The 12,353-nt window shown below is 38.0% G+C and overlaps 1 protein-coding gene across 1 annotated transcript; it reads left to right on the forward strand.

The window, feature by feature from the left end:
- Positions 1 to 10,032: 10,032 nt before the first annotated feature.
- On the forward strand, positions 10,033 to 12,043 carry LOC122014215 (zinc finger MYM-type protein 1-like). Its single transcript, XM_042570389.1, has 2 exons — positions 10,033 to 10,929; positions 11,021 to 12,043. Exons 1-2 carry the CDS (start codon positions 10,033 to 10,035, stop codon positions 12,041 to 12,043), a joined length of 1,920 nt encoding a protein of 639 aa, XP_042426323.1.
- The last annotated feature ends 310 nt before the right edge of the window (positions 12,044 to 12,353 follow it).

Genomic DNA, 12,353 nt, shown 5'->3' on the forward strand with positions numbered 1-12,353 from the left:
TTGCACATGGCCATGCCATCGGATCAAACTGTGGCCATGTGAATTCACACGGTCGTGCCACCGGACCAGATTATGGCGTGTGGTTTTACACGGTCATGGCATGGGTTGTGTCAACCCTATGCCCAACTCTATATAAGGGGGGTTTCTCCCCATTTTCACTAACCTTTGGTTTGGGGTTTGCCCTCATTCCTTGGGGAAGAGTTCTCCCCCTTAGGGGAACCCGAGATCTTTCATCTTCGCCGATCCGTCTACCTCCGGAGCAAGGGAACACTTTCAAAGACACCGAGCTTTAAGGAAGATGCGGCGATGGAGGGAGGCCTACCTAGCACGGGGTCAACTGCTGGGATGGAAGTCAAAGTCAAGGTGTCCAACGCCCGTGTGTCAAAGGGTCGAACGGAGAACAATGGAAATGGGTGGTCGGGCGGTTAGGCCCTGACCGACAAGAGATGGTTCCAAGCCGACCCCTATTCGGCTCGGGATGATGCGCAAGATAGCCGACGCTCTACATGGAGCAGTAGGACATCCAGGGAGACCGAGTAACCTGTCCGAACACGGGGAAGGCAGGTGCTACAAAACCATCGCATAACGGAGCCACCAAAATCGATAGAGCGGAGGGGTCTCGGCCAAGCAGCTACCCTGCTCGGCCAAGGAATGTGACCTGGCCGCGGACGAAGCAGAGTCTTAGTCAAGCGACTACCCCTCTCGGCCCAACAACAGGACCACTGTAGTATCTCTCGATATCCTTTTGGGAGATAGTGTTGCCGACACGAGGCATGAGCAACAAGCAGATCATACGACCGAAGCTTCTACTGTTACGTCAGAGATATGCATGCCCTGTTAAGGTATGGTGTCAGGGGTACTTTCCTAACAAAGCTCTTTCATGGGTTATATGGGAGAGCATGCATATGCCTCGAGAAGCGTGCACATTGTCCCCCAGGACTCTATATAAAGGGGGTCCATCACTGACGGAGGTACGCATTATTCTTAAGTTCTACTATTGCTACTGTTGCTCTACTTTTCTCCACATTCCGATGATTAACTTGAGCGTTGGAGAGCCAACGCCAAGGACCCTTTCCCTGACTCGACACTAACGCAGTTTGTTTTACAGAGCGGAGCGAAGTCCACGTCTGGTCAGCGAAGCTGCCACCTCCCAATTTTCCAGCTTAACGCTTTCGGACAAGATCATTTTGGCATCGTTTGTGGGAACGCGACCTGCATTCGAATAGGAAGATGGAAGACGCTGGACGATTTACGGCGATGATGCTCATGCAAGAGGAGCTTGACATTCTTATAGAAGCCCGAGTAGCGAAGATAGTGGAGCAACAGCAACAACAGGCGCTGGCTGAGTGCCAACAGGTGCAATGGTCGAACGCCAAGCGCAGGAGCCAGCAGCATCAGCCGTTGGTCAACCAACCGAACAGGTTGACCTAGCGGATCGGGTATCCGCTCTAGGTAATAGCAAGAAGTCGGTCAGTGTTGGTTGCTACTCGGAATATCGTACCGGTTCTCCTGTACAAAAATTTTGTACAAGTCTTGAACCTTTCCTAACAACTTATTATGTTCTTTAAAAATTAAATTAGAAATCGCAAACAGAACTTAACATTATAGATTCCAAATTCAATTTATTTGTTCTTAGAGGTTTAGACTTGGATCGCAAACGATGCTTAACATTCTTAATCCAAATCCACCTATGTTATAAATTTGATTAAATATTTATTTCAGAGATCGGCTTCCAGGTTAAACATGACGAGGCACTAGGCCTTCTTGGATATGGGATCATCCACCACTTCCTAGACAAAGCCTTTCAACGAAATTCAATATTTAATCTTCTTATAGTAACCCTACGTTTAACCAATAAGAACAATCAAATAACAAGATCGAAAAACAAAAGAAACACAAATCAAATCATAAATCCGAAAACTTAGAATCACTAGCCTCTTGTGTTTGGTATTTCAAGATCTAAACAAAAGGATGAACCAGTTATGATACAGAAACTAATAACTAGTTATACCTTTTGTAACTTATAGACCTCACGATCATTTGTTGTATTCCTCTTCTTATCTCGGACGTCGTGTGGGCGACGATCTACCGAGATGAGAATCCACCCAAGCTTCCTTCTTCTCCAAGCAAGTTTCGTCCACCAACAATCTTCAAGAGATGAAGAACTTTCGGCCACCAACCAAGCTCAAGGAATGCTAAGAAACAAAGCCTCCTATCTCTCCTTCTTCCTCTAACAATATTCAGCCACCAACCAAGCTCCTTGAGATGAAGATGCCGCCGGCCACACAAGGAAGAAGAATAGGAGAAGGAGAAGGGATAAGGGTCGGCCACCACCAAGAAAGAGAAGAGAGGAATAATAGAAGATATGTTGTAAGGTGAAGCACATCTACCATCTCTTTTATATTCCTTGGTCTTGGCAAATAAGGAAAGTTTTATAAATAAAACTTCCTTATATTCCTTGCCAATGTTTAAGAAGGAAAATTTAATTAAAAATTTCCTTATAAACCCTTAATGGTCGGCCACCACCATCTCCTTCAAATAAGGAAAATTTTAAACACAAAATTAAAACTTCCTAATTTGTTTCCGGAAATTTTTAAAATAAAAATTTCTCTTTTAAAATTCCCTTCATGGTTGGTTATAAAAAAAAGTTTTATAAATTAAAATCTCTCTTTTAAAACATGTGGATGATTACAAAAATAAATTTTTTATCAAAAATTAGAATCTTCCTTTAAACTACAAATAAGGAAAGATATCAAACATTTTCTTTAATCCTTTGTAGAAAGTTATAAAAGAAAAGATTTAATTTTAAAACACTCTTTTAAAATCATGTCTTCCACATTAGGAAAGATTTAAATTTAAACTTCCCTTTTTTTTATTTTGGTCGGGCACCTAAGCTTGGGTTCAAGCTAGGGTCGACCACAACTTGACCCATCATGCCTTGGTTTGGCAGGCCCTAGCTTGGGCTCCAAGCTAGGCTTGGTCGGTCACCTTAAGGTGGGTAAGAAGTTGGGTATAGGTGGGTATAAGACTTTATAAATAAGAGGCTACGACAGGGACCGAGAGGAGGAATTGGTTTGGTCTCCCGATGAACTTGAGCTTCCCGTGTTCGCCCCAAACACCCAACTATAGTTCATCAATAATAACTCATACCACTAAAGAGTTATTATTGAACTACCGCACCAATCACATATTACTATATGGGCTCCTTCTTATCATGAGTGTGTTAATCTCCCTGTGTTTAAGATATCGAATGTCCACTAATTAAATGAGTTACTGACAACTCATTTAATTAATATCTAGCTCCAAGAGTAGTACCACTCAACTTTATTTTCATGTCAGACTAAGTCCACCTGCAGGGTTTACATAACAATCCTTATGAGCTCCTCTTGGGGACATTATCAACCTAGATTACTATGACATAGTTTCATTCTATAATCAACAACACACCATATAAATAATATCATTTCCCAACTTATCGGGCCTATTGATTTATCGAACTAAATCACACCCTTTGATAAATTAAAGAAATGAATATTGAGTATATGTGATTGTTATTATATCATGATTAAGAGCACACACTTTCATAATAACAAAGATCTTGTTCTTTTATGCAGTCAGTATAAAAAGAACTTACCTTAAATGGTCATGCTCAATACACTCAGAGTGTACTAGTGTAATTTTATAGTCAAGATAAACTAATACCAAATTACACTACGACTATTCCAATGGTTTGTTCCTATCCATCTTAGTCGTGAGATACTGTTTATAATTTATAAGGAACTGATAACATGATCTTCTGTGTGTGTGTGTGTGTGTGTGAGACACCACACACCATATTATCTATAATATAAATTAATTGAACAACTACACTTAGCATATAAATGTAGATATTTGACCAATGTGATTCTTTATTTCAAAATAAATGTTTACAAAAAGCTAGGCTTTTAGTATACACTCTAACAGTCGGCACATATGGAGGCATTCCCAATGCGCCTATCCCCTTCCATCAAATGTTGTTCAAGACCCCAACAGAGGGGTCGAGCGGACAAGAACCGGGGGTCTTCCTCAAACGATGCGCCATTCGGGACACAAGGAAAGGGAAGACACCCAGAGAGGATGATTCGCCCGAGTTGGTCAATCGAAAATTTTCGGAGGGGATTCTGAACGACCCTCTGCCAAAACATTACACTCCGCTGGCAATCAGAGAGTACAATGGAACCACCGACTCGGATGACCACTTGGCCAAATTCGACAATGCGACCACACTTCATCAGTATACTGATGGTGTTAAATGTCGGTTCTTCCTCACCACTCTCTCTGGATCGGCACAACACTAGTTCAAAAGATTGTCAGAGGGGTCAATTCACAGCTAGATTCAAGGACTTCCGGGTAGCATTCCTTCATAACTTCGCAGTAGCCGCCGCTACCATAAGACGAGTGTGAACTTGTTCTTCCTCAAGCAAGGGCTGAGTAGCATTGAGGGCATACATCCAGCGCTTCAATCAGGTGACGATGGACATCCTGGTGGTCTCCTCGGACGTGTTGGTGAACGCCTTCACCCAATGGCTCACCGAAGGAGAGTTCTTATAGTTGCTCATTCGGAAGCCGCCAAGTGACTTTGGCCACCTACAAAAGAAGGCCAACGAATACATCAACGTGAAAGAAACCCATGCGACGAGGAAGAAGGAGACGCCTGTCGAGCTCGTAGGAGCAGCTGAACGGCGGCAGCTGAGCAGTCATCAACGCCCAAGGAGGGTTCATGGTGCCTTGGGGGGGGGGGGGGGGGGGGGGGAAAAGTTCATCCTTGTCGCAACGGATCACGCTGGACATGTTCCGGATAAAAATCCTAGTCTGGGCACCTGAAAGGGTTCCGAACGCTCGGAGTCCGATAAGTCCGACGAGTCCGGGTGCTCGGAGTCCAACGAGTCCGGGCGCTCTGAGTCCGGTGAGTCCGAGCGCCCAGACTGGGTCCAAGCGTTCGGACCAAGAAATTTAACATCCTATTGACTTTCGGTCCTGGTCTTCCGCTCCGGCTCCGCTCGCTTGAGTGATCTCGACCATCCAAAATGGAGCTCACACGAACCCAACTTCCAGCCTTCTCGAGCAACCTTCCGCTCCTGGCTTCTCGTCCCTCAGAATAGTCGCGTGCTTCCTTCTCGTCTGCCATCATACTCTTCCTCAGTGCCTCATCCCTCGGACGCACCGAGCCCGTCGGCTCTCTCCCGTGCCATCCTTCTCGCTAGCTGCGTCTTTTGCTCGTCTTCCTGAGTAATCTTCCGCTTTGACTTCTCTTCCCTCAGAAACACCGCACACCTCCTTCTCGTCCTCCCACGTACTCTTCCGCAGCACCTAGTTCCTCGAACGCACTGAGCCTATCGACTCTCTCCCGTGTCGTCCTTTTCACTAAATGTGTCTTTCGCTCGACTTCCTGTGCTCCTAAGCTCCTGCACACTTAGATACATGGTTAAACTCCAACAGGACCTAACCTGACTTGGTTGATCACATCAAAACTGCCACAGGGTACTAACATTTTTCCCTTTTTTGATGTGATCAAACTCAAGTTAAGTTAGGGTAAATCATAAACAAATAATAGATATAATTTTTTTTGCAAGAAAAAATTTTGCAAGTATAAAATTTGTAAGTAGACAGATTAAAAAAATTTCATACTACCCTCCCCCTAGACTTAATTTTCACTACTCTCTCTTTTGATCATAAAAAATGGGGTAATGCATGTAAAGTCTAAGAGAAAAAAAATCCGTTTGAAAAAAAATATTTAAAGTTTTTTTGAAAAATATCAAAAAGTATGAAAGTAAAAAATTTGACTTACTATAAAATTTTCTAAGTGTTTAAGAAAATTTCGAGATAGAAAATTTTCCCAAAACAATAATTTTCAAAATTAACTCTATGAAAAAAAAACTTTAAATTCTTTTAAGTGATGAAGTTATTAATTTCTAAATTGAATTTTTGCCAAACATTTAAAGCATTAATTAATTATAATTAAGTGCTTAGAAGTTGGTCAATTAAATACTCATTTTAATAATTGACTTTCATGCTGTAGCAAGACACTAGACCTTCTTAGATATTGGAACAATAACCACTTCTTTAGACAAAGCTTCTTAAAAAAAAAGTAAATACTCAATTTTCTCTCTTAAAGCTCTAATTTTAAAAACAAACAATTTAAATATTATTTTAGAACCTTCCTTCCAACTGGATTAATTAGAAATTTTTTAAGAATATATTTTTTTAATAATTTTTTAATTTTTCCCTTGTGATATTTAAATTTTCAATTTTGTCTATTATAATTTCTAAAGTTCAAAACAACAAAATTTAAACATGCAGAAATTTGTATTTGTTCCTTTAAAATTTCATTTCTATTTTTATCTTGCCAAAATCTTCTAATCGACGAGATGTTGTTAAGGTCAATTTTAATTCTTCATTTTCTTTTAATAGTTTTTTATTCTCTATCTCTAATTTGTAGGAACTCTTTGACAACTTTTTTATAATTTTAAATAATTGATTAGGAGGTAGGGACCATACCTGACTTACCTTGTCGATTTTTGATACTCTCCCTGTAGTGATGCTTTCCTCTAACGATGCTCTCTCTTCATCGATGCTCATTGAGGATGTGCTTGCTTCGTCGTCTGGTAGGTACTCGGCTATTAGAGTTGTTCCGGTGATTTCCTCAATTTCAAATTCTTCTGATGATAACTTGGTGTCCATCGAGGAGTTGGATTCAGCTTCTTTTGATCATGGAGATTCAAGAACTTTTCCCAAAGTTCTTTTGTACTTTGGTAGTCACTGATTTTGTCAAAATCTTCAACCAGTAGTACACTTAAAAGATGAAATTCATCCTTACCATTTAACATAAAATTGTCCCGCTACTTTTTGGTCCAGAGGTGTTTTTCTATTTTTTCTCCATTCATGTTCTTCAGTGCCTCAAAACCATATTTCATTATTAATAAAATATTAAAATCTATTTTAAGAAATACTTTCATTCGTCGCTTCCAAAACACGAACTCCCCCTCGAACGTTGGTGGGTAGATGTTAGCTTCGACCATTTCTTGTTTGCTTTAGTCAGTCATTAGTCCTTCTGAGGCGACCTTGCTCTGATACCAATTGTAGGTCCCTTTGACGGCTGACTAGAGGGGGTGAATAGCCCTGCAAAAAATAAAACTAACCTTCTGTTGGAGTGTATACTAAAAGCCTAGCTTTTGTAAACATTTATTTTTGAAATAAAAGAATCACATTGGTCAATATCTACATTTATTTGTTAAATGTAATTGTTCAATTAATTTATATAGTAGACAACATGGTGTGTGGTGTCACACACAGAAGATCATGTTGATAGTTTTTTATAAATTATAAAGAGTTGCTCACGACTAAGATGGAAAGGAACAAACCATTGGAATAGTCGTAGTGTAATTAAGTATTAGTTTATCTTGATTAATAAATTACACTGGTACACTCTAAGTGTATTGAGTAGAATCATTTAGGTAAGTTCTTTTTGTACTGACTTAATAAAAGAACTAAATCTTAGTTATTATGAAAGTGTGTACTCTTAATCCTAATATAATAATAAGCACATATATTTAATATTTATTTCTCTGACTTATCAAAGGGTGATGTTTAGCTCGATAAATCAATATGCCCGATAAGTTGGGAAATGATATTACTTATAGTGTGTGTTGTTGATTATAGAAGGAATCTGTGTCCTAGTTATCTAGGTTGAAAATGCCCCCAAGAGAAGCTCATAAGGATTGTCATGTTAAACCATGCAGGTGGACTTAGTCCAACATGACAATGAAGTTGAGTGGTACTACTCTTGGAGCTAGATATTAATTAAGTGAGTTGTCAGTAACTTACTTAATTAGTGGACATTTGTTATCTTAAACATAGGGAGACTAACACACTCATGATAAGAAGGAGCCCATAATGTAATTTGGGATTGGTGAGGTAGTGCGATAATAACTCTCTAGTGGAATGAGTTATTATCGATGAACTTGAGTTGTGTGTTCGGGGCGAACACGGGATACTCAAGCTCATCGGAAGGCCAAAACAAATTTCTCCTCTAGGTCCATGTCGTAGCCTCATTATAACCTCAAGTCCATCTAAATGTAAGGCTCTTCTTGGTGTCCAAGAAGGGGCCGGTCCAATGCTTGGTGACCAAGCAAGGGCCGGCCACATCCTCTTCCAAGGGGTCGGCCATATTGCTTGGTGATCAAGCTAGAAGGGGCCGACCACAATAATTCAAATAAGGAGAGTTGTTTTGAATTTTTAAAATCTTCTCTTTGTAGAAAACTATAAGTTTTAAAAGAGATATTTTAATTTTTAAAACTTTTTTTATTTGAATTAGGCCACATGTTTTAATAGAGAGTTTTAAAAGTTTTAAAACTTTCCTTTTTTAACCATCCTCATGGTTCAAGAAAAAAAAGGAAGATAAGTTTTAAAATTTAAATTTTCTATCATCATGTTTAAAAAGGAAATTTTATAAGAGAAGTTTTAAATTTTAAAACATGGTTTTAATTTTTAGAACTTTCCTTTTTTAACTCCTATTTTAGGAAAGAGAGCTTGTAAAATTTTATAAGAGTTTTTCTTCTTGTAAAATTTTATAAAAAAAAAAATAAAATTCCTTTTCCTCTTATGGGGGCCGGCCACCCTTGCTTGGTGCCCAAGCAAGGTGGTCGACCATGTTTAAGATTATAAAATCATCAAATTTATTTTTGGTGATTGATTCAATCAAGAGGAAAGAAAAGGAAAATTAAAAGGGAAAAAGAAAAGCTAGAGGAAGATTTTAATTTTTGTAAAATTCTTCCCTTATTTGCCTTGGGCAAGTATTATAAACAGAGGCGGATTTACATATGGACTGCGGGGGGCCACGGCCCCCCCAGTCCACGTGTAAAATTTTTAAAGAATATACTAATATATTATTATTATTTATAAACTAATTAATGAGAAAGGCATGCAAATAGGTATTTTGATTTGGGAGTTCGACATTTCAAATCAGTCGGCGGCGCAGGCGGCAGCGGCACGGCAGCAGCGACTCCTCGCTCTGCAGTAGGCGAACTCCGGTGTAGAGGTCTCAGATCTTTGCGAAACTACGACGAGAACGTTCTCGATCCCGATTCGAGAGAAAGGTGCAATTCCTCTTCTCCTTAGTTCTTACTCCTTAGGGTTTTGAAACTCTTAGAACTGAGAAGGGGAAAAAATCTTTATTTTGGTTGGTGTTTCCATATTCATTTCTTTATCCTACCTTCCCTTTCTAGTTCCTCGATCGATCATCCTTCTAAATTTTATCTGTAATATGTAGATTGTAGAACTTTACCTCTTTTTTTTGTTTAAGGCTGTTGGCTATTGTCTGTTGATCCTAATAATTTTATTACTGTTTTAAAATGCAACCTAATAATCTTATTATCTAATAATTTATTAGATCCTACCTTGCCTGTTGGTGTAATAATCTTATTATTGTTTTAATCCGCCGCTGTATATGCCACTGCATTTTAAAGGGAAGGTAGGATCTATCACACTATGATTATGATTTATGAAGCTTACTAGCTTAACACAAATTTATACCTTTATTTTATCATTTTTATCTTCATTTTCAAGAATAGAACGATATAAAGTTCACAATTTCGTTGGACTTCTTGATTTTGTTTGTTTTTCTACTTTTTACTTGATTCCTTGATTTTGTTTGCTTTCTCCTAATGATTAATTTAGACATTTTAATTAAATCTTGTTATTTTAGAAATTAAAGTGCCTAAATAGTTGAAGTTGGAATTGCTTATTTAATGGTTAATGATAATGAATGATAAATTTTTTGATATTTTTGTTTGTTTATGTTGTTATTATTATTTACTTTTTATCATTGACTTAATGTTTGGTTTAATATTGTTGTTATTAATTATTATTCACTTATTTGAAATAATTCGAGTTTTTCATTGTTAAAGGTTTCATATACTTCAAATGAGAAATATTGTTACGATTGATAAATTTTTTCAAAGGAAGAGAGCAAATGAATTGGATCCGGCTACTCCGATGACTCTATCGACAATATCAAATAATGATGATCTTCCATCTGAAATTCCTCCTAAAAGATTCAAAAATACAGAAACTGAAGAGGTTGATCTTGATTCTTTAGAGCGTGATCCAGGATTGCATCGACAAATTTGGGAATATCATCCTAATCAACGAGACGAGATTCGTCGAGTTTATTTGAATCTGAAAGCATATCAACCTATTCTTCAAGAATATCCATTAAATAAAATTATTAAGCACCCTCGAAGATTTCAGTCAACTTGGTATGAACAATTTCCTTGGTTGGAGTATTCACCCACTAAAGATAAAGCATATTGCTTTCCATGTTTTATCTTCAACAAGCCTTCAGGATGCTTAAATCAAACTACATTTACTGTTGATGGATTTGATAAGTGGAAGAAAGTTCGAAATGGAAAAGCTTGTGCTTTCCTAGGCCATATGGGAAAGGATAATGTATCTTCACCCCATCGTAATGCTGAAAAGGCATGTGAGGATTTGATGAACCAAACACAACATATATCAAGGAGATTTGATAATTTTAATGATGAACAAGTTGCAACTAATCGTCTTCGATTGAAGGCTCACATACACGTGGTGTTATTACTTGCACTTCAAGGAATTCCGTTTAGAGGTCATGATGAGAAATCTAGTTCATCTAATCGTGGCAATTTTCTTGAATTTTTGGATGTGCTGACCATGTACAATGATGAACTTTCAAAGGCAATTGCGAAAGCTCCAAAAAATGCCAAATATACAAGTCACGATATTCAGAAACAAATACTTCATGTGTTTTCGGTGAGAGTGAAAAATACAATTCGTGAAGAAATTGGAGTTGCCAAGTATTGCATAATTGTTGATGAAGCCCGAGATGAGTCAAAAAGAGAGCAAATGTCTATAGTATTGAGGTTTGTGGATAGTAATGGATTCATTCAAGAACGTTTTTTTTGGCCTTGTTCATGTATCTGATACTGCGGCTTTAACTTTAAAGGATGCTATATATTCTGCTTTGGCTCACTACAATTTGGATGTTCAAAATATTAGAGGTCAAGGGTATGATGGTGCTAGTAATATGAGGGGCGAGTTTAATGGATTGCAAGCTTTGATTATAAAAGATTGTAAAAGTGCTTATTATGTTCATTGCTTTGCTCATCGGTTACAATTGGCTTTGGTTGCAGCAGCAAAAAATGTGACACCTATTCATCAATTTTTTGATAGATTAACTTTTATAGTTAATATTGTTGGTTCTTCATGTAAGCGTAATGATGAATTGAAGAATGCTCATGCAGATGACATTGCATATTTGATTGCTATTAATGAACTCGAGACAGGGCGTGGACTTAATCATATAGGTACTTTACAACGAGCTGTTGATACACGCTGGAGTTCTCATTTGAGATCATTGAAAGGCCTAATTAAGATGTTTAGTGCATCGTGTACGGTATTGCTCAAGATTATGGATGATGGGCTTCCTTCTCAACGAGCAGATGCAACAACTGTTTATGATGAAATGACTTCCTTTGATTTTGTATTCATCTTGCATCTTATGAAAGAGATTATGGGGATCACAGATATTCTTTGTCAGACTTTACAAAGTAAGTCTCAGGATATTATAAATGCAATGGAGCTTGTATTATCTACTAAGAATTTACTTCAACAGATGAGGGATAACAAGTGGGATGATTTGCTTGTAAAAGTGAAATCCTTTTGTGAACTTCGAAATATTGACATTCCTGATTTCAATGCTCCATATATTAATAAACGAGGTCGAGGACGTGCTCATCAAGACAATTTCACCATTGAGCATCATTATCGAATAGACCTCTTTTATGCTTCGATAGATTCACAGTTGCAAGAAATTAATGGTCGCTTTAGTGATGATGCTATGGAATTGCTCACTCTTAGTAATGCCCTAAATCCTCAAAATGCAGCGGAGTCTTTCAGAGTTGTGGATATATGTAAATTAGTTGAAAAGTTTTATGCTCAGGATTTTACCAGAGATGAAAAAGAATAATTGGAGATGCAATTGAAGCATTACGAGTATAACGTAGTCAAAGGGTCTGACTACAAAAATCTTTCAACCATTTCAGAATTATGTCAATGGTTGGTAAAGACTAACAAGTCTGTTACATACAACCTCATTTTTAGAGTGATCGTACTTGTGCTTACTCTTCCGGTTTCTACGGCTACTTCAGAACGATCATTTTCTGCGATGAATATTGTGAAAACAAGGCTTCGAAGCAAAATGGAGGATGCTTTTCTCTCAGATGCATTAATGGTATATATTGAGAGAGAAATAGCTAAAAGTGTGAGCATAGAAGCTA

Source organism: Zingiber officinale, chromosome 8B (assembly GCF_018446385.1).
Source record: "Zingiber officinale cultivar Zhangliang chromosome 8B, Zo_v1.1, whole genome shotgun sequence".
Classification (NCBI taxonomy): Eukaryota; Viridiplantae; Streptophyta; class Magnoliopsida; order Zingiberales; family Zingiberaceae; genus Zingiber; species Zingiber officinale.

Excerpts from the sequence above, each read along its gene's own strand:
- LOC122014215 (XM_042570389.1), top strand. The coding sequence starts at position 10,033 with ATGACTCTATCGACAATATCAAATAATGATGATCTTCCATCTGAAATT. Across the intron at positions 10,930-11,020 it reads AAAGAGAGCAAATGTCTATA|GATGCTATATATTCTGCTTT; the intron begins GTATTGAGGTTT and ends TTAACTTTAAAG.